At 35.8% G+C, this 20,778-nt stretch overlaps 1 protein-coding gene across 4 annotated transcripts in view; it reads right to left on the bottom strand.

The window, feature by feature from the left end:
* The window catches only part of BTBD8 (BTB domain containing 8), a 102,480-nt gene that overhangs the window by 2,420 nt on the left and 79,282 nt on the right, over positions 1 to 20,778 (bottom strand). For all 4 annotated transcript variants that reach the window (XM_070405584.1, XM_070405586.1, XM_070405587.1 and 1 more), the window contains 8 exons: positions 17,419 to 17,601; positions 16,613 to 16,750; positions 15,595 to 15,724; positions 12,826 to 12,887; positions 6,152 to 6,863; positions 5,822 to 5,909; positions 5,283 to 5,422; positions 1,086 to 3,362 (listed from right to left, as the gene is read on the bottom strand). In XM_070405584.1, the coding sequence (XP_070261685.1) occupies positions 1,086 to 3,362; positions 5,283 to 5,422; positions 5,822 to 5,909; positions 6,152 to 6,863; positions 12,826 to 12,887; positions 15,595 to 15,724; positions 16,613 to 16,750; positions 17,419 to 17,601 (3,730 nt within the window). The remainder of the gene's footprint in view (positions 1 to 1,085; positions 3,363 to 5,282; positions 5,423 to 5,821; positions 5,910 to 6,151; positions 6,864 to 12,825; positions 12,888 to 15,594; positions 15,725 to 16,612; positions 16,751 to 17,418; positions 17,602 to 20,778) is intronic.

Raw genomic sequence — 20,778 nt, 5'->3', positions numbered from 1 at the left:
CAAAATCAAAATCGGTAACTAACAATATTTCTCATACCTTAGTTTGAAAACTTGTGATACAGAAAACAATAGAAATTATTTAAATATAAACAAAGAATATGCACATATATCTAATTCACTACAATAAAAACTTAAAGAAGAAAAAAAAAGACATGGCTATTTGATGGTGACTTTTAAGGTAAGTCAGTTCCAAATGGAGAATAAATACATTCTGTCTAAAGCCTTATTTGTATATTGCACATGCAAAGGAGAATGCAAGCAAGGACAAACAAAAAAAGTACAACTTTAAGGAGCTCCCTATTATTGTGATTTTGCTCAACAGGGACTATGGATCAGTATTTTTCTTAGTTCTAATATACAATAGTTACTCAGTCAGCAACTACTGCATATTTTAAATGTGGGTTATTAGTTCAAATTACTATAATAAGGACAACAAACACAAAACAATTAGACGGGAAATCATCTATACATATGAAACAAGCCTGGGCTTTTTCATATTATCATTGCTTCTAAATATAATCTCTTTTAGGAAATTTATCTTTTTACTTGAAAATTTTATATTAGAATTATAGTGATCCTTAAAGTCTTGACCTCTGTAAAATGTATATAAATTGTAATAATTAATGTAGTTAAAATAGTTCAGTGCTTTAAGTCACATATTACTATAGTTATTGCACAGACCTCTTAGATATATACTAGCATAATCCATAAATCATATCCAATGTATAATAAAATTTCTAATAGTCAAGAATTCCTGTTAAATTAGACATAAATAACTAAATAATAGCAAACTAAGTTTTTCTCTTATTCTTTCATGTAAAATCTCTTAAGAGTAAGTTAGCTCTAATAAATCACCAAAATTTTTACTAGATATTGATTCTGCACTAGGATTTTAAGTGAACAATAAAGAGTAACTAGCTCATTTTAATACTATTAAGAAATTTAAGTTTTCATTTATAATTTGAATCTGTTGCTTAAATAATTATTCTATCTAACTAAAATATAACATTCAGGGCTACATACAATTTTTTAATTCTATAAACTAATTTTCTTATGGATTTAACATTGCTATTTCTGTACATTACCTGCAGATAAAGCAATATTAGCTTTTTCGGTAGCTGTAGAATGGCTCTCTTTCACTTGACTTTCCTGAGGCAGAAGCTGACTCCGAGAGGAGTCCAGAAATTTTGTAGAGCTGTTCTTTGGTACGTCAGAACTGAGTTCTCTTTGATGGAGCTCCAAATGACATGGTCTCTCTTGAGATTTTGTATCACTATCTGAGAGTTTGCTACATTGCTGAATGTCATTATCTATGTTGCTTCCATTGTTTACTTTTTTATTTTCTGGAAGAAGTTGTTTGTCTCCTTTGGACAGAACATCGATAGTATACTTTTTTTCTGTGGCTGAAGCACTCTGTTTATCTCTTCTTGAAGAATCAGTGCCACTAAAGCCCAAGAGAAAGCTTTCATTTTTATATACATTATTGCCTTTATCTTGTTTGCTTTCTAAAATACTGCCTTCACTTCCTTGTGAGTCTCTGGAATAGCAGGTCCTTCTGGGATGTTCATGAGAAATGCCACTGAAAACTTCACAAGGTGAAAGAGAATCTATAGAAGGCTGAAGGGGAGTATGGACTTCCCCTTCATCAGACCCCAATTCTTCACATTCATCTACTGAAAGTAAAACTGACCTTTTAAAAATTTTAGTTGCAGAAAATGCATGACTTTCATTTTCAGTTGCATCTTCAAAAGCTAAGTTAATAATCCCCTGAAAATGCTGAGGAGCTGAGTTAGATACAGAGAAATTTTCTGCAACGTTTTCAGCTTCAGATCTTTCATCTTCTGTTTCATCTGCTGAGGAAGAAACTTGGTCTACTTCCTGAGCAAACTGGACATTGCCTCTCAGAATATTTTCTCTTTCCCTAGGGTGGGCTATTGTAGATCGAGACCAAATTTCTGGCCTTTTCCTAGGAATCTCATCATCACTTGTCGAATTCACTTGGAAAAGATCATTACTACTTTGCTTTTTCATTTTTACTTCAATTCTTAAGTTACTATCATATATTTTTAATTCTTCAGGAGTACTGGTATCACTGCTACTTCTTCCAAGAAAATCATGGCACAGCATGGTGCCACATTTAGAAATACCTCTGTCATTTGACCCATCATCATCCTGAGACCCTCCAGCATCATAGTCTTCAGACCTGGGCTTTATGTCATCAGAGGACGTGGTAGCACTGCCAGTGTCAGATTCAGGACTCTCTCTCTGATGCAGAACACCGGTACTCAAATTCCAGTGACTTGCGAATGAAGCTTCTGGATTTTCATGGCTCTCTGGAGTTTCTATTGTTTCCATCTCTTTAGGAGAAATTTTCCCTGATATTTGTTCCAAAAAACACTGGGAGGAGTCTGCTGTAGCATATTTGTCTTCATTCATAGCAGCGCCATCAGATAACTGACTAGGAATTGTCTGTTCTACATGAAAATTAGATTTTCTGTCATCTTGAATAGTATGTAAGGTACCATCTGTCCTTTCAGGAACACAAGGTAAAATGTCTTTCACACATTTAATGCTTGATGTTTTGTTCGTGTCTTTTCTCCCTACAGGCTTCTCCTTATCGAATACTGAATGGATTTGCTGTGGGTTAGCTGAGTCTAAATCACAAACTAGATTAGAGTTCAAGAGGTTTTCATTTGGATTTGAAGTCATGGATTTTATGGCAGTGGTGCTATAAAATTCTGGATCCACATGATCACTTCCACCAGAATGACAATGTAGTTTAGATGTGTTGTAATGATCTGTTTCTTTGTGATTGGAAAACTGTATTTCACTTTTATCTGAACCACTCTGTCTTGATTCCAATTCATGTTTTATTGCTTTATCCAGATTTGAAATATTTTGGCATTTCAATACCAATTTCTCTCTCTCTTGATTGTTCAATGGCTGTTGTGGGTCAGTTGTGCATAATGGTTCTGTACCACTGATTTCAGATGTGAGGTTCATCAGAGGTTCGTGAGGCTTCTGTTCAGTAACACTGCCATTATTATTACTTTTTTGGACAACAGATATTTCACTTTTTAAAGGTCTTTGAGAAGAAGACTGACTCTTCAATAAGACCTGTCCAGGAAGAATTTTCTGTTTTGATTCTTTATTATTCAAAGTTTCACCTTTCTTAGTTAGGTTTTTAGGTATTGCCACTATTTTTGCATTAACCTTAGGCAAAGTTGTATGCCCTTGCTTGATAATTTTTCTCTTAGGTATTTGTTTATCTGTTGTACTGTGGTCCAACTTTGCTACACTTCCATCAGACTGCCTTGAAGAGACTGAAGATTTTACCGAATTGGGTGATTCTCCTTGAGAACCTAAGAAAAGAAAATTCAAAAATATAATATACCTTCCAATTTGTAAATGAAATTCAATATTTGGTTTTAAATTACTTTAGAAGAAATAAAATAATGAATGGTAACATATCTGTAATCAAATGAACAACTACAGATTAGGAGTTTGTAGCATAATGAAATAAAACAAACATTTTTCTATTATAAATATAGAGGAACTATTCCAGAATCTTAGCAAAATTATTAAAATAGGATCATTCTTCTTCAAGTAAAGAGCCTTGAACTTATGCCAGAATTGGTTTTGCATAAATATATGGGGGTGGAAAATTCTGATTTTCTTATATCAAAAGAATAGCACAGGACTTCTCTTTTATGTTCTTTTAGGAAAAAAAAAATGACTATATTCCACACAGCTGAAAAGGAGAACTGAGCTAAATATAAATGTTAAAACTGCTGCATTTTTCCCCCAAACATGAACAAAACTAATTTATTTCTCATAACCAGATCATTATTATTGTAGCATATTAGGGTTAGCAACTTAGATATACAGTTGAAACTAAAACTGGTAATGGAGGTTAAGAGGATTAATTTGGGGAGTCTATTTGTTTATACTGGTTAAAATCCTAGAGATTACTATCAAACAGAATTACCAAATATTTTAAAACCTGAATAATTTTTCTCTGCCTTATTTTTTATTTACTTTCAGTATTAATTCATTACTTAACTCAAAGTTGTTTTTAGGATTTTACAAACTGCTCCTAATGCATAAAGCAAATTAATTTTTTAAATCAGTTATTACATTAGCAAATTATGCATTTTGATCAGCATGCTTTTCTTTCTTAGAACATGGAAAAACAACAGGTACAACACAGATTCCAGAGGAAAAATTCTTCCTCCTATGTATTGCAGCTCTCTAGACTGTGCCATTACCTTTTAAAGAACTCTTTATTACTGGTTTTGCAGATGGAATTCCTAGTTATCAATCAAACTTTGAAGAAACATGGATATAACATATAAAAGGACTAGAAATGCAGATAAAGTAGTGACTCCCTTAATTATTTCTCTCACAAAATAACAATAAAAACCAAACCAACATCTCAGAATACCAAAATAGTTGTCTGAAAAATAAAAGTATAAAATCTCATTTCTACAGCATGAAACGAATGTAAAATGAGTGAAACCATGTTACAGCTTATTTATAACTAGAGGCCCAGTGCACGGATTTGTGCATGGGCCAGACGGGCCGGACATGCCCTGGAGCCAACCTCCCGTGGTCCCTCCCCGGCTGGCCACATGGCTGGTCGCACCTGGGGTGGCACTGGGGCTCGAAGGGCATCTGCAGAGTGAATGGGGTCCCTCCAGCAGGTGGGGTCCCTCGGCCTGGCCTGTGGGGATTGGGCCCAAACCGCTCTCCGACATCCCCTGAGGGGTCCTGGATTGAGAGAGGACAGTTCTCGGGTGACACACCCCAGAATCGGGCTCCTTCCTCTCTGGTTCCGGATGTGTCACCTGAGAACCGCAGCTGCCAAGTCACCACAGCTCAGCAGGTCCTGCGTTGAGCGTCTACCCCCTGGTGGTCAGTGCGCAACATAGCTACCGCTTGGATGGTTGAACAGTCAGAGGGTCGCTTAGGCTTATCTATAATAATAAAAGTGTAATATGCTAATTAGACCAGACGTCCTTCTGGATGGCCTTCCAGACAAAGCCGGGGCTGCGAGGGAAGCCCGGGTCCCGGGTGCCAGAGGGAAGCTGGAGGGAAGCCCGGGTCCCAGGTGCCAGAGGAAAGCCGGTGCCGGCAGCTGGGGGAAGGAAGGCCTACTCTTGCACGAATTTCATGCATTGGGCCTCTAGTATATATATATAGATGGCTGCTCAAGTTCCAAATCGGAGTTCAGCCTTTTCCACTTAAACAAGGAAGGAACACCAGGACCTTGTCAGCTTTACCTTGAGTTTTAGCAAAATTAGACGGGGCATTCTTTGTCCTCTGTTGAGCTGCTGCACATCCATTGTCATTTCCTCTTTTCTTTAAAGTTGCCTGAGGTACTGGATCACTATATCCTTTGCTAGCGACCTTCTTTAGCACTCTAAGAAAAATGATTTTCATTGAGTATTTCATTCCAAAACATGAGCTTTAAAAGGCCTATACATAAAATACATTTTTTTCTCAAAGAAATAAAAAATATCTCTTTTCTGAAAATAAAAAACACACATATGTGCCTATGTCTTTAAGTTTATAAAACTGTAGATCAAGTATGATAAAACAATGCATAATCAAGTGGGACAAGTGTAAATTATTTGCACCAATCATCATTTTACATAACTATACTAACTTCTTTTAGTAAATAAGAAAAGTTTTAAAATATCATTGTGTAAATATGTTACATTTTCTAACAAAAAAGAAAAGATACTTAAAATATTTAGCTAGAAGTTAGTAACTTTCAGAGAAAACTAATGGATAGGTAAAATAATGAATGAAGACTTACCTATTATTTATATTAGTTTCTTGTTCATGAATGCTTTTTTTATTGGAAGTTCCATTGGTAACTTTTGAAACAGGTCGAGATTTTACTGCTGTAAATTAAGAAAAAGTGAGTGATGAGATGGAACACTAAACATGTAACAGTTATTTACAAAGTCACTGGTCAGGCACTAAAAATTAATTGTCAATGAGGGAAGAACTGGGTTTTCTGTTTGCATGAATACATGTAAATAAATACTTTTTTGCATGTGAACTAAATAAAAGTCCAAACAGGTCATTTTTTTCTAGGAACTTTAACTGTCAGGAGCTTTTAAAAAAGTGTGCTAAAACCCACCTACAGTGGAAGTTTTGATACTTTCTACAAAGTTTTTCTCTGTTTGTCCTGGAGATTCAGAAAAGGACAGTTCATGACCAGATGGCTTCTCTTCTCCTATTGATCCATTCACTTCTGGTTCATCCAGACAGTCAGTGGAAACCAATAATTCCACACTTGAATTTGTAGATCTGCTGGAGGGTCCTGCGATGCCAAGGCATGGAGAATCTTTCCCTGTGCCTTTCTTCAAAGGCTTTGCTCTGGCTTGCCCATTTGAGTTTCCAGTGAGTACCTTGGGTCTGGCACCTGTCATTTGTCCTTCTTCATTTCTCACTCTTTTTCCATTTAGTGCATTTTTGTGTCCATTCGTTGCTGCTGTTGCTGATCTTTCCACAACTTGTCTAGGTGACATGTTCGCTGACTTTGCATTATCGTTGTTTTCTGTTTTGGGTTTTATTATAGCTTTGGGCTTTCCAGAAACAGTTTTCCCCCCAGATTTTAATTCTTTTATAATCTTAGGTGCTATTTTTATACTATCCTTTTCCTTTAAGTCATCATGCTTCGAAGTTGTATTTATAGTATTTCTATTAGTACTTGATGAATGTCCAGATGCTCCTAATCCATCAGATTTCATCTTTTGGTTAGCAGAGGGGCACCTCCAGCACTCTTTCTTATTATTTTCTCTCAAAGATTTATTTTTTATAACACCAGAGTCAGAAACTTGTCTCCTTTGCTACAAAGAAGAAAAAAATACCTTGTAACTTGACTGGAGTCTTTGACATATACTTAACTTTTAAGTAAGCCAGTTTCCAAAGAAACCCCCGCCCCAGCAAAGTTCATAATTTAGTTTCAGTCAAACTTGAATTATCTTTGGTGACTTTGAGCAATACTTACAATGTTTTTTTGATCATATTACCTTAATCAAATCTAAAATACAGCACAAAATATTTAAAACCTATACTACTTTAAAAGGCATATTACTTAACTTTATGAAGTTATGATACAGAATTAATACCTGACAGTGTCAGGATGGCTTGAGAGAATGACAACCTCCAATATCTTTGAAGGTCCACTCTCAGGTTCTGTGTTAAAACCCTTTTCATACATCATCTCACTTCATTTTAAAACAATACTATGAGATATTTCCTGTTGCTATCTCTATTTCTTAGGCAAGAAACTGGGGATTAAAGCAAGTATGTGATTTACCCATGATCATATGTTGATAAGGGATGGAACTAGGATTTGACCTCATGATTTACTGCTTTATGTAGGTGGTCATTTATATGGTATAATTTGAGAGACATTATCAAGCTTTTCACCAAAAAATACCAGAAAATTTTTAAATCATTATTTTGTTAATCCTCATTCAAGGATATTTTTTCCATTGATTTTTTAGAGAAAGTGGAAAGTGGGGAGAAGGGAGGGAGGGAAAGAGGGAGAGAGAGAGAGGAGAGAGAGAGAGAGAGAGAGAGAGAGAGAGAGAGACAGAGAGAGAGATGTGAAAGAGACACATCGATTATCTGCCTCCCGCACGTGCCCTAACCAGGGCGGGGATCAAACCTGCAACCCAGGTACATGCCCTTGATAGAGAATCAAACCCAAGACCCTTCTGTGTGAGGGCCAATGCTCTAACCACTGAGCACACCAGAAAGGGCCAAATGCCAGAAATTTTATCCTCTGTGGTAAGAATTGTTTACTTCTTAGAGTCCTCACTTAAAGAAAAAGAAAAAAAGCACTCATGAGAAACAACATCATATCTGAAAAATTTGGTTTTTTAAAAGAAACAAGATACTGCTCTGGCCAGCCTGGTTCAATGGTTAGAGCACCAGCCCCCAAACCAAAGGGTTTCGGGTTTGATTCCTACTCAAGGGCATATACCTCGGTTACAGGTTTGATCCTTGGCCCTGATCAGGGGGCAAGCAGTAGGAAACCAAATGATGTGTTTCTCTCACATTGATATTTCTCTCTCTCCTGCACCCCCTTCCACTCTCTAAAAAAAAATCAATGCAAAAAATATCCTTGGATGAGGATTAACAACAACAAAAAAGGGAACAAGGTAGTAATGCAGAAAAAAAATAGTAATACAGTTTTGGTCGTCTGGAGAAAGTGGAGGAAAAAGGATCCTAAGAACAGGTAAAAGAGGGAAAAAGGGAAAATAGAAAGGAACTGAAGACAAATGTACCTATTTCATCATTTTGTTTAGAACTAATCTTGATATGGAAGAAAATAAAAAAAAATTTTAATTGGTAGAAAATTTAAAATTATTTTGCCTTTTTAAAAAATTTGAATGCTTTTCCCTTGCTTTGGAAAGCTATATGATATTGTAGAGGTATAAGGCAGAGCCTGTGTTATCTTCATCTTTGTATCCCTTAGCACTGTGCCCACCACATACTAAATACACAAAAAAAAATATGGTGAATGTTGTTAAACCTGAGCATCTATTGTAAAGTTCAAAGTCTAATTATTTCTAAATATAGAAAGCTTCCAACTACATTAAAATTTTGTCTAAGATAAAATTAACATCTATGTTTATACATCTATATATATATAAAAGCCGAAGCGACTATTATGATGGAACAACCGGGACTACTAGTCAACCAGTCACTATGACACGCACTGACCAGTGTGCACCCGCAGGGCTCACGGCTGAGAAGTGCACCTGCCACGGCATCGGGAGCCTCTCCTGACCCCATGGCAGCGCTACTTAGTGGTGGGAGCAGGCACAGCGGGCTGGGATGAGTGCCAGTGGTGCGGCGCCTGGCCCTAGCTCGGGCTCCTCCCTGGCTGCCGCTTGGTGCACTGCTACATCACTGGGGGATGTCTGACTGCCAGTTTAGGCCCCAGGATCAGGCCTAAACTGGCAGTCAGACATCCCTGAGGGATCCCAAATTGCAAGAGGGGGCAGGCCAGGCTGAGAGGCCCACCCCCACCCCCGTGCACAAATCCATGCACTGGGCCTCTAGTAAATAAATAATAACCTGGCTAAGTTTAGGAAAAAGCAAGATATGATAATAAGAGAATCATTAGTTCTTGTCCTATCTTTGCCTTTGACTTAGGATATTTAAAAGATCATTAACATCTCTAGGCCTCAAACTATGTGTGATCAGAGGGTGGAGACTGGTCCAATTCAGTGTAGTGTGTAATATTTATAAAGTTCAAATAGGCTTAGCTCTCACTTTTTGTTTTCTTGATCAAATCTTAGCTCAAAAAATATTTATTTTTTTAAATTGATTTTAAAAGAGATAGGAAAGGCGGGGGAGAGAGCGCAAGAGGAAACCACATCGATTTGTTGTTCCACTTATTTTTGCATACATTGGTTGATTCTTGTATGTGCCCTGACCGGGGATCAAATCCGCAACCTTGGCATATCAGGATGACATTCTAACCAACTGAGCTGCCCAGCCAGGATTCTTTATTTTTAAAAAGATTTCTTTATTTTATTCTTTATTTTTAACTCTTTACGGTCCAATTTTATTTTTGGAATTCAAACAGTCTTGTCCAAATTAATTGACGGGATTGAATGTTGAACTGGTTTGTGGTATCTCAGCCTCGACGTTGGACCTGCTCCTAGCGCCTGGTCTGTCGAGTCAGCCTCCACGTTGGACCGAAAAGGGTTAATACCTAAAACTAGGTAGACCTCTTCCCACCCCTAAAACTGATCCTACTTAATTTATTCTGTCACTGAATCTATATAGTATATGGGGTAACTACACTCCTTTCAAAAATTTCACATTAACACAGTACATCATGCTGGGGTTTCAATTTATACACATTTCTAGGCAGTCTCTGACTTACATCTGCAAAGTTTACATATATTACCCATATACAAATGGCCAAGTTGGAATGGTCACCATGAGCTACTGACAAAAATAAAGAAAAAGTGGGTAACCCTACAAAGCAATCCTCTTAGGCAACGCTTTTGGTTCTAGTGCTATTCCTTCTTGTTTTAACTTTTTAATATAGAAAAATTTAAACAATCAAAAGAAGACAGAACAGTATCATGAATCCCCATGAACCTATTAACCAGCCTAAACAATCATCAACTCTGGGCCAATTTTGTTTAATATATAACTACCCCTGTCTTATTATTATTTTTTAATATTTTTATTTATTTCAGAGAGGAAGGGAGAAGGAGAGAGAGAGAGAGAAACATCAATGAGAGAGAATCATTGATCGGCTGGCTGCCTTCTGCACACCCCACACTGGGGACCAAGCCTGCAACCCAGGCATGTGTGCTGATAGGGAATTGAATTGTGACCTCCTGGTTCTGAGCCATGCCAGTCGGGCACCCCTGTTTTATTTTGAAGCAACCCCAGATATCATATGTTTACCCTTAAGTATTTTGATACTAGCAGTCTTCTTAAACTTTTCTGTCTATAAATGTGGAAGACACATTTATTCATTCCACACTTATTGAGCACTTACTACACACCAGATAACTGCACATAAATTATTTGACTTAATTTTCATAATAATCCTGCTAGGTTTTATTAACCCATTTTATAGATAAGCATACTAGGACTCAGAAATGACACAGATAGTAAATGTGAAGTCAAGATTTAAACTCTCTATGTCCAGCACCCATTTTGGAATATCACTGCCTTTCTGAGGGAAACATATTAATCTGTTTTTTCCTTTGTGGTTAAGAGTATAAACCCTTGTTCAACCTGAAAATCAGAGGGATAAGGAAGAACAATCAGACTCTGTTCAATTTTGCTGTAGGGCAAGGAAGGAGGAAAAGCCTGGTTGATAACAGTTAATAGGAAAGGGGAAAGGAAGGCAGATAGGCTAATTCTTAGGACCTTAAAAAATCCACTGGGGTAACAGGGTACACAGAAAAAAATGTCCTAAAGTGCATTTCCTTGAGTATGTTCAGTATCTGTCTAATAATAGAGGAATATGCAAATTGCCCAGGATGCCATCACAGTAACAGCAATGACCAACAGGCTGCCTGGGGCGACCAGACCGGCAGGGGGTGGTTAGTGAGGGACAACCAACCGACTGAACAGCAGGCTGTGTGGGGCAACCAGGCCGGCAGGGGGGACAGTTGGGGGCAACCAGGCTGGGAGGGGGGACTGTTGGGGGCAACCAGGCTGGCAGAGGGGGGCAGTAAGGGGCAACCAGGCCAGGGGGGCAGTTAGGGGTGATCAGGCCGGCAGGCAGAGGCAGTTAGGGGTCATCAGGATAGCAGGGCGGGCAGTCAGGGGTGATCAGACAGGCAGGCAGGTGAGCAGTTAGGAGCCAGCGGTCCCGGATTGTGAGAGGGATCCCAGATTGGAGAGGGTGCAGGCTAGGCTGAGGGTATCTCCCCCCCCCCCCCCCCCCCCGCACCCGTGCACGAATTTCATGCATCGGACCTCTAGTAACTATACAAAGGACTGAAGGGGAGTCTAGTGGTGTTCTATGACTATAAAACTTGGGGATAATTTGGATAAAACTGAATTCAACAGTGTTCTTTATTATAGTGTATCTCAGAGCTTTTGCGTGCTAGTATGCATCACTGGTCTCTAAGAGGAGCTATGCTGTGCAGCAATTCTCAAACTTAGTTGATGATACATGTTGGTAGGTAGAACATGAGGGAGCTGGTATTCTGTGGAACACACTTTGGGAAATAATCCTAGAAAGTTTACTGGCAAAAAACTCCAGTGTCCCAGTTTTTTACAGAAGACATTTGGAATTTGACCTCTGCCTCAAGCCAGGAGAGCTCTCAGTTGTGGCTTAGAGTTGTATAAGTTCTTATCTACTGGCTGATGAGGAAGAAAAGACTCCCTATCCCACTCTGCAAAGGCAGTATGCTCTTTGCATTCAAAACTAGAAATCTCGATGTATGTCTCCCTGTCACTGTAATGCATAATACTAGGTTAGTATAATTTCGTACTTCAAATATATTATTGAGTAACCATGTGTAAGTTAGCTAGCTTGGGCCTCTAACCATTGCTAATACTAGTAACATTTTTGGAGAAGAAAAAAGTATTTCATGTTATAATGAATACACCAAGTAATTTATGTGTGTGGTAAAAAACAAACAACATAAAATTTACTATCTTAACCATTTTTAAGTAGGCAATACAATCATGTTAACTATATGCTCCTTGTTGTGCAAAAGATCCATAGAAATTTTTCATCTTACAAAACTAAAACTCTATGTCCCCCCAGGCCCTAATAACCACCATTCTACTTCCTGTTTCTAAGATTTTGACTACTTTAGATACCTCATATAAGTATTCTAAGTAATTTTTAGAGTATACTAAGTAACTTTTTGGTACTAACTGCCTTTTTCACACCACATATTTATTACATGAATTAAAATCTTAGTATAGAAAAAACTAGGACAACCAAAATTTCCTTTTGTAAGAAATAGGTTAATTATAAAAACAGACATGAATTAGGTCTAGAATTCTAGACAATTTCTGATCTACTGGAATAGCTCCAATATGTTAGCTGCCAAAAAGGTTTTCAAGGAAATAAAAAAGGTAGACAATATTACACTTTCTATGCCAGCTGGATATAAAAATTCACATCATTAAAAAATTTATGAAATGTTCACTTGATTAAAAATGACCCAAAATTATTTCCATTAAGGAATAGCTTTAATTAAAGAATATATTTTTAAAAATTATTTTGAAATAAAATAATAAAATTTAAATTATTGGGTATCTTTTCTCATTTGGACCTATAAAATTTTTAAAGTTTACCTGAGAGCTACTGAATATAGGCTTTTTACCAAGTCTTCGATCATCACCTTTGTCAAATGCAGCTGTAAAAAGAAACATCAATTTATTTTTATAGTAGGCACTATTATTAACATAAAATCAGAGGGAAAATAGTATATTAGCAGAAAAAGGGTTTGTCTTGATAGAAAATAATTTTAAAATAGCTGAAACCAACCTAGTACACAAAGACAATTCCCTATTATACTAAATTTTTAAAATCACATTTTGAATCTGGTTTTTTGTTCCCTATGAATTTTGTTATTAAAATTAATAAATAATACAAAATCTCACAGAGAAGATTCATACATTTTTATAAAAACCAAAATTATTTTTTTAAAAATATATTTTATTGATTTTTTACAGAGAGGAAGGGAAAGGGATAGAGAGTTAGAAATATCGATGAGAGAGAAACATCGATTAGCTGCCTCCTTGCACGCCCCTTACTGGGGATGTGCCCACAACCAAGGTACATGCCCTTGACTGGAATCGAACCTGGGACCCTTCAGTCCGCAGGCTGACGCTCTATCCACTGAGCCAAACCAGTTAGGGCAACCAAAATTATTTTAAGCTGTAAAATTTTTAAGATAACTGGCTTCATTTAGTATTCCAAATTTCAAAAAATTACAGATTGTGGCAAATGTGGTATTTTATGAACTATTAAATATGAGAAATGTTTATCCTAAAAATTACAAAAATACTATTGAAATTAACTACAAATATTTTCTTGTTTTGCCCGTATATCATGAGGAAAGAGGAAAGAGAAAAAGATAAGGTTCTATTGAAATGAAACAAAAAAAATCCTCAAACTCATGTTCTTTTTAGAATCACAAAAATAATCATTTTATTAATTAGGTTTATATGGGGATACTGGAGAAGTCATGTTTATGTTCTTCAAATAAGAATTTGAATGACATCAGGAAAGTATCTAGGAATTAATGGTACAAGAGCTACACATACAGTTTACCTAATGCATTTTTCCCTTTTGAAGCTTATGGGGCTCTAAAATATATTTTGAAGAAATACATATACTTTCCAAAATTTATTTTCTTTTTGTTAAAACAACTGATGAAAATTCATCAAATTATCTGTAACTCTATCATGCATCTTCTGCTATCTCTATTCTATAGGATCTGTGCTATAAGACAAAGCAGGGTCATAGAAATGGCATTATCAGAGCTGATTTATAGTTAGCAAATTACTTAGCACAATAATACACAGAAAGAAATTTCTATATAATTTCTTCCAAAGGTCAGTAACCCAAACTAGAATAAAGAAATGTTATAAGAAAGACAACCTAGAATCACCCCTTTCTCTGGAGTTTCACAATACAATAATTATCCAGAAGTCAGGAATAATTATAATTCAGCACATTTAAGATTTTAAAAAACATCATTTTTACACTGTAATGCAATCGACTGAAAAGTTTTTTTGACAATTAGTTGGATTACCAATAATATTTTGTTTTAGATATGTGTGTATGTATGTATATACATATATATGTATTTACATGTAATTTTAATTAACAGAATTACAATAAAGAACATTGAGGCTCAACTTAAGTATGAAATCCTCTAAATTGGAGAAAAATAAAGTTAACTGCCAATCAGAAGAGAGTTGAATGACACCTACTCTGGGAATGCTGATCTTATTTCTTCACATTATACAGATTTCATAGTAAAGATTAAATTGTCATTTAAAAATCAGTATAGAAAGAGTAACAAGGAATAAATTTCTAATTTCTGAAGACCTTGTGATTTTTGTTCCATGATTTTGCTTGTTTTGTTGTTGTTGAATTTCTTTGAAAACTGTTCCCAAGATCACATCTAGCTACACTATTATATTATGCTCATAACACAAGACAGAGCAAATCACATTCTGATTAAACCATTAAAGAATTTAACATATTTAGGTACTATCAAGAATATATTATATCACATATGGCTTCCATGTTTTATAATAAAAAATGTTTTCCTCATAAAATACAGTATCTAGTCTTTCTTACCTTAAAATGTTTCAAAGTACACTTGCTGAATCTGCCAATATATTTTCTAAGGCACCTGCTTTAACCCAAAAATAGTCATGAAGCCATTTTTAGTTCCATACCCTCAAAATTTTATTTTAATATTTTTGAAACACACATTCTGAGCTATATACATCTTTTGTTTAATACTAATGTTTCAAATGTTATCTATTCAATGTCAGAGACCACTGTGTGGCTCCTGAGGGACACTCCGCAATAGCACACACCATATCACTGAACCAATCAATTGTGAAATTAACCCATCTAATCTAGGCAAAAACGACAGGAAAGGGTATCTTATGCAAAAGATGGAAAAGCTTATGAAAATATATTTAAAAAGGAAGAGAAAGTGTGATGTTTGATAATCTGTTCTATATGGCTTACATTTTCCTACACTTCTAGTCAGTCTCTTTAAGTAAAACAAGAATGCTTTTAAGCAAATTTGGCTGGAACATTGTTGTTAATATAAAGTAAGATAAAAAATTTATATATTCACATACACATAAAACATACACACATATATATATGAAATGAGTTTCATTTTCTAAGAATAGCATGAGAGTATGATTTATTAAAACTGCCTAAACATACTATCACTAGTTTTAATCAGCAAGCTATTATTGAACACAAACAAACAAACATTAATTCTATCACTTATTAGAATCCCCTCAAAATATCCTTTGTCACAAAGATTATAATATGAAGAATAAAAAATCTCAGGGTTAATATACCTGCTTGGATTTTCTGTTGATCATCTGTGCTCATCAGCTTCCAGCTTTCTGTGTGACGAACAGCATAGAAAGACTGAACCAGGAAGATCCACAGCTTATCACGCACAGCCTGGATCTTGCACGTAAAACCCTGCGTTCAAGCAACAAATCAGCAGCTGGTGAGAGCCACATTGTCATAGCAACCAGTCATTATTCCTTTCCGAATCTACTTATTCCTAAGCTAGATCAATGATGTCATCACTTAGATTTTCAAGATCGTCGGGTACATGTTCTTTATGAAGGCTTACTCTTCACAACAGAATTTTACAGTGAACATGAAGCTAAACCTTATCCTTTCAACTAAACATTATTTTAAACCACCAATGGCCTTTACATGAATACCTTCCTCAGCCTTTTCAAATCCACTATGACATTACAAGGTCAAATATTCTATGCAGTAGTAAAAATATGATGAAAAATTTTTTATCACTCTTGTTAAATATAAAATGTCAATAATTAGCAATTAGCTTAGTAATTATTATTAACTGCATTTAAAAATAAGTAATATTTTAATTTTGCTTTTTCCCAGTCAATACTATTTTAATATGATTGTTTTAAGACAAAAATGCATTATGAATATACTATAAAAATAAAAGATACTTGATGATTAAAATTTCTAAAATATTATTTTAAATTCTGTTTTATATTTAGGAATTTTAAAGTAGTGACCAGAGAGAAATACTAAAGTTATGCTATATCAATTAATATTATTAAATACCATACTATGTCTAGAACTAGCCAGTAAAATTGCCAAATTCCAAACTTTTATAATATGTCCATTTGGAGGAAAATAAAAATGAAAATATTTTTCTACTGTAAGATAATACCAAATATACACCAAAGTAGACTATAATCAATCCCCAGGTATCCATTACCTAGTTTCAACCAAGCAACATTTAAAATGGGCATATTTTTCTAAAATCTTAAAACAGTTTAAATATTAAACCATGTTAATGAACGTTATTATTACATTCAATACCATTTCTTTTATACTGTCCGAGTTTAGTAACTTGTCCAGAGCCATAAGAAGAGAGCAACTATTCTCAGTGGTAATGTTTTCTTCGACTGCTTTTAAAATTTTGTCCAACAAATCAGCTGTGCTGCTCATTGCTTGTGACTATGAAACACAGAAATTGATATTTAATAGGAATACATGTAAAATGTGTAAGAAATGTGAGAGTCTGGCATTACAGCATGCCATTAATCAAAACTAGCTGTTCGAAATCAATCAGAAATCTTACTTCCTCTGTTAAAATAATGTAATTGTTATTATAATAACAACTATTATTATAATAATCCCTTTCCTTTGTTAAAAATACCTTCATGCATACACACACTTATCTTAAAAGCCAAAATCATCCTAAAAACAGAGTTTAGAAAAAAGTAAAAGAAGTTCTTTATTCAATGACTACATTTAGAGAAAGTGGGTCCCCAAGAAAACAAAGAATTTTGCATGGACCATAATTGTATTAGTGACCAAAACAATATCATTGTGACTTTAGTTTCTAAAACATGGCTTATGCTGATAGAGGGTTAGAGTTGGCTAACATTACATTGGGCTTTGCCAGGGTACACAAACCTGTCCCTTCCTGCCTTCATTATCTTGTGAGCCAAAAATCCTGTCCATCACTGCTCCAAATCCTACGCAAACCTGCCATCTGCTATGGAATTTATTTAAGCCATACTAATTTAATCAATGACAACCTGCATTTAAAAACTGTTGCGTAATTATAATCTGAACACAAAGATGGAACTAAATATAGGACATAATTTTAGACAGAGTACCTGTAAGAGAAGTGCAAAATTTTCACTCTGAATGATCTTGGAGAAGTTTTCTACAATAAATGCAATGCATTCTTCCTGTAGCCGAGATGCCATAGTCAGTGCTGCTTCTGTCCACTTCACTCTGGGCAAACTGATGATTAGCCTGTCACTTTCCATCAGAAGAAAAGCAGCATTCTTATCATTCTTATAATTTGAAAAATATTGGAAAAAAAGTTAGATTACTGCTCATAAAAGCATTTTCTAAGCAAATAAAAATACTTTTGTTTTCTTGTAATGCTTCTGGCAAAAAAACCCAAAAAATTTCAGGTAGCTAATACCTTTATCATTAGTTTTACATGTAATATTTATTCATTCATTCAAAATTACCCCAAAGGGCAAACTGAGCTTGGAAGAAATCACCTTTTAAAGAAGCTAAAGCAAACATGAAAACAAGTTATAACTACAAAGAAAAACTTACCTTTCCTGAGATTTTCACTACCGAATTAATTTTTTGTCTTTATAGGTATCATTCATAATTGCATAGCTACACTAGCATAGCCTTAATTCTTCTATTACTATAAAATACATGTTCTTTATTACAAATTTAGAATGACTAAAAATTGCTTATAATCCCCAGTGATTTTTTTCCTCTTCTCTAATGAGGTAAGACCCCTCTTTTTATGTTTTATTCATTTACTGATGATTCATTTTTTATACCATAGGAAAAATGTTCACAAAAACTAATCTCTATGGAAAATGGAATGACAATATACAAATACCATGGGCTCCACGAAAAAGAAAAAACAACTTATAAATTACATCTTATTTATGTTTGATTTCTAGTTCTTTAAAAAATGTTTTTTATTTTATTTTTATTTTTAGAGAGAGGGGAAGAGAGAGGGATAGATAGCAACATCAATGAGAATGAAACATCATCGATCAGCTGCCTCCTGCATGCCCCGTACTTGGGATTGAATCCCAAACCGGGCATGTGCCCTGACTGGAAATTGAACTGGTGACCACTTGGTTAATGGGTTGACACTCAACCACTGAGCCACACTGTCCAGGCTGATTTCTAGTTCTTAAAACAATGCTTGGTAATAACTATTATTGAAATATCCGATAGACTGTAGTAGATTGAAAAACATAGCCATAATTTTTTTATAGCTCCATCCATCAAGAGTTAAATCTATTTCCTCATCCCTTGTATTGAGACTGGCCTTTTCACTTGCTCACACAAATAGTGGTGTTGTGCAAGTTCCAGAGCCTAGGCCTCAAGAAGCCTTGCAGTTGTCTTTACCATCTTGGAATTCTGGGACCATAAGACCATATAGAAGCCTGGTAAGAAAGACCACATGGAACAGGAGGCCCAGCCTCCAACTTAGCTATCAGCTGAAAGCAGTGCAGGACAGAGCCCAGGCAAGATCAACTAAAGAATCACCCAGTCAACCCACAGAATTGTAAGAAATAATGAACTGTAGTTTTAAGTCACTTAGTTTTGTGGTGGTTTGTTACACAGCAATAGATAACTAATAAATCTAGAAATGACAGCATGAAATCCTTAACGTAGGCTGCATGAGATAAACTTGCATACCCACTGTAGCTTTCAGATCTGAACTCAAGCACTATTTCTTCCCTGATGTAGGTTCCTGACCTACATCAGATTCCCTTTATATGTGCCATCAAAGAATCTGTCCCTTTTCTTTAAATCACCTCATTCATTTGCAATCCTATCCTATATAATAAAAGGCTAATATGAAAAATGACTGAATGGCAGAACGACCAGTCACTATGACGCACACTGACCATCAGGGGCACATGCTCAACGCAGGAGTTGCTCCCTGGTGGTCAGTGTACTCCCACAGGGAAAGCACCGCTCAGCCAGAAGCCCTGAGCTGGGCTCATAGCTGGCGAGCGCAGCAGTGGTGGCAGGAGCCTCTCCCACCTCCACAGCAGTGCTAAGGATGTCCGACTGACAGCTTAGGACCGCTCCCCATGGGCCTGAGGGCTCCCAGACTGTGAGAGGGCACAGACCGGGCTGAGGGATCACCCCCGCCCCCACGAGTGCACGAATTTTGTGCACTGGGCCTCTAGTATTCAATAATTAACATAACTATTTGATTAATATCCGTCTCCATTAGGCTGTATGTTTATTAGGCGTAAAACCATATCTGTTTTTGGCTCATCATTATATCCCCAAAGCCTAGTATAGAAATGGATCATAAAAAAAAAACAAGAAAACAAAGAAATGGATCATAGTAGACACTCAAATATTTGTTGATCTCTTAGCATTATCAGACTTAGAATCTATAAGTGAATTCCTAAGCTGAATTAAGTTTAATTATTGAACATCAAGATTTAAAATGTTCACCCATTTATCAAGAATTTTTTTGCTTTTTAGGTGTATAGCATCATGGTGGGGGCTATTTAATTTTTTTGTTTTGTTTTGTTAATCCTCACCCGAGGATATCTTTCCATTGATTTTTTTGAGGGAGTGGAGAGAGAGGGAAAGACAGAAACATCGATGTGAGAGAAACACATCGATTGGTTGCCTCCTGCATGAGCTCTGACCAGGGCCTGGGCTGGGGAGGAGCCTGCAACCAAAGTATGTGCCCTTGACCAGAATTGAACCTGGGACTCTTTGGTCTGCAGGCTGACGCTCTATCCACTGAGCTAAACTGGCTAGGGCTCAAGAATTATTTTAAAACATTATATACTTCCCTTGCTTTATTTATTAGAGTAAAAAGAAACCATACTTTGCTGTAATTCAAGTCTTTTAAAAATTATTTTAGCACCATCATCCTTTTCTCATTTGGTGACTGCCTAAGTAACTGCAATTACTAAGAGTTTTAGGCAATAAGCCCAATTTGCTGTACTATAGGGATTTTTTTCTGGTAGTAGTGCCAAGTGTAGGGTATTCAAATAAACTTGGCAGGTATCTACAAATTGTTTACTACATACATATGTTATCTGCTCTGACAGCAATATCTTTTTCAAAATACAGATATAGAGTATAGTTATCACGATTTAACTTGCAATCTACTTAAAAACTAAAATAAGTGTTATGTGGTTTTATTCCACATTGATCTGAATCCACGATAACATTAAATGTCAGAATAGCCTGAGGCTCAAAAAGAAAATGTAATACACTTTTAGACCAAACACATATAATTTTAATTCAATAGTTAACAGAACACATGATTCAAACTTCAAAAAAATATAAAGGGTATTACAAAGAAAGGTGACCCTCTTCTTCCTGCCCCAAGCCACCCATTTTCCCTTGTCCCAATCAATTATTTATTTTCTGTATCTTTCCAGAGTTATGTACTAGTACATATAAACACAAATATATGTAATTTTCCCCTTATTTTCCTCAAATGG

This window comes from Myotis yumanensis, unplaced genomic scaffold, assembly GCF_028538775.1.
Source record: "Myotis yumanensis isolate MYYU_CA2020_CCGP unplaced genomic scaffold, mMyoYum1.0.hap1 SCAF_2, whole genome shotgun sequence".
NCBI lineage: Eukaryota > Metazoa > Chordata > Mammalia > Chiroptera > Vespertilionidae > Myotis > Myotis yumanensis.
This window is presented reverse-complemented; position numbering and strand designations above follow the sequence as displayed.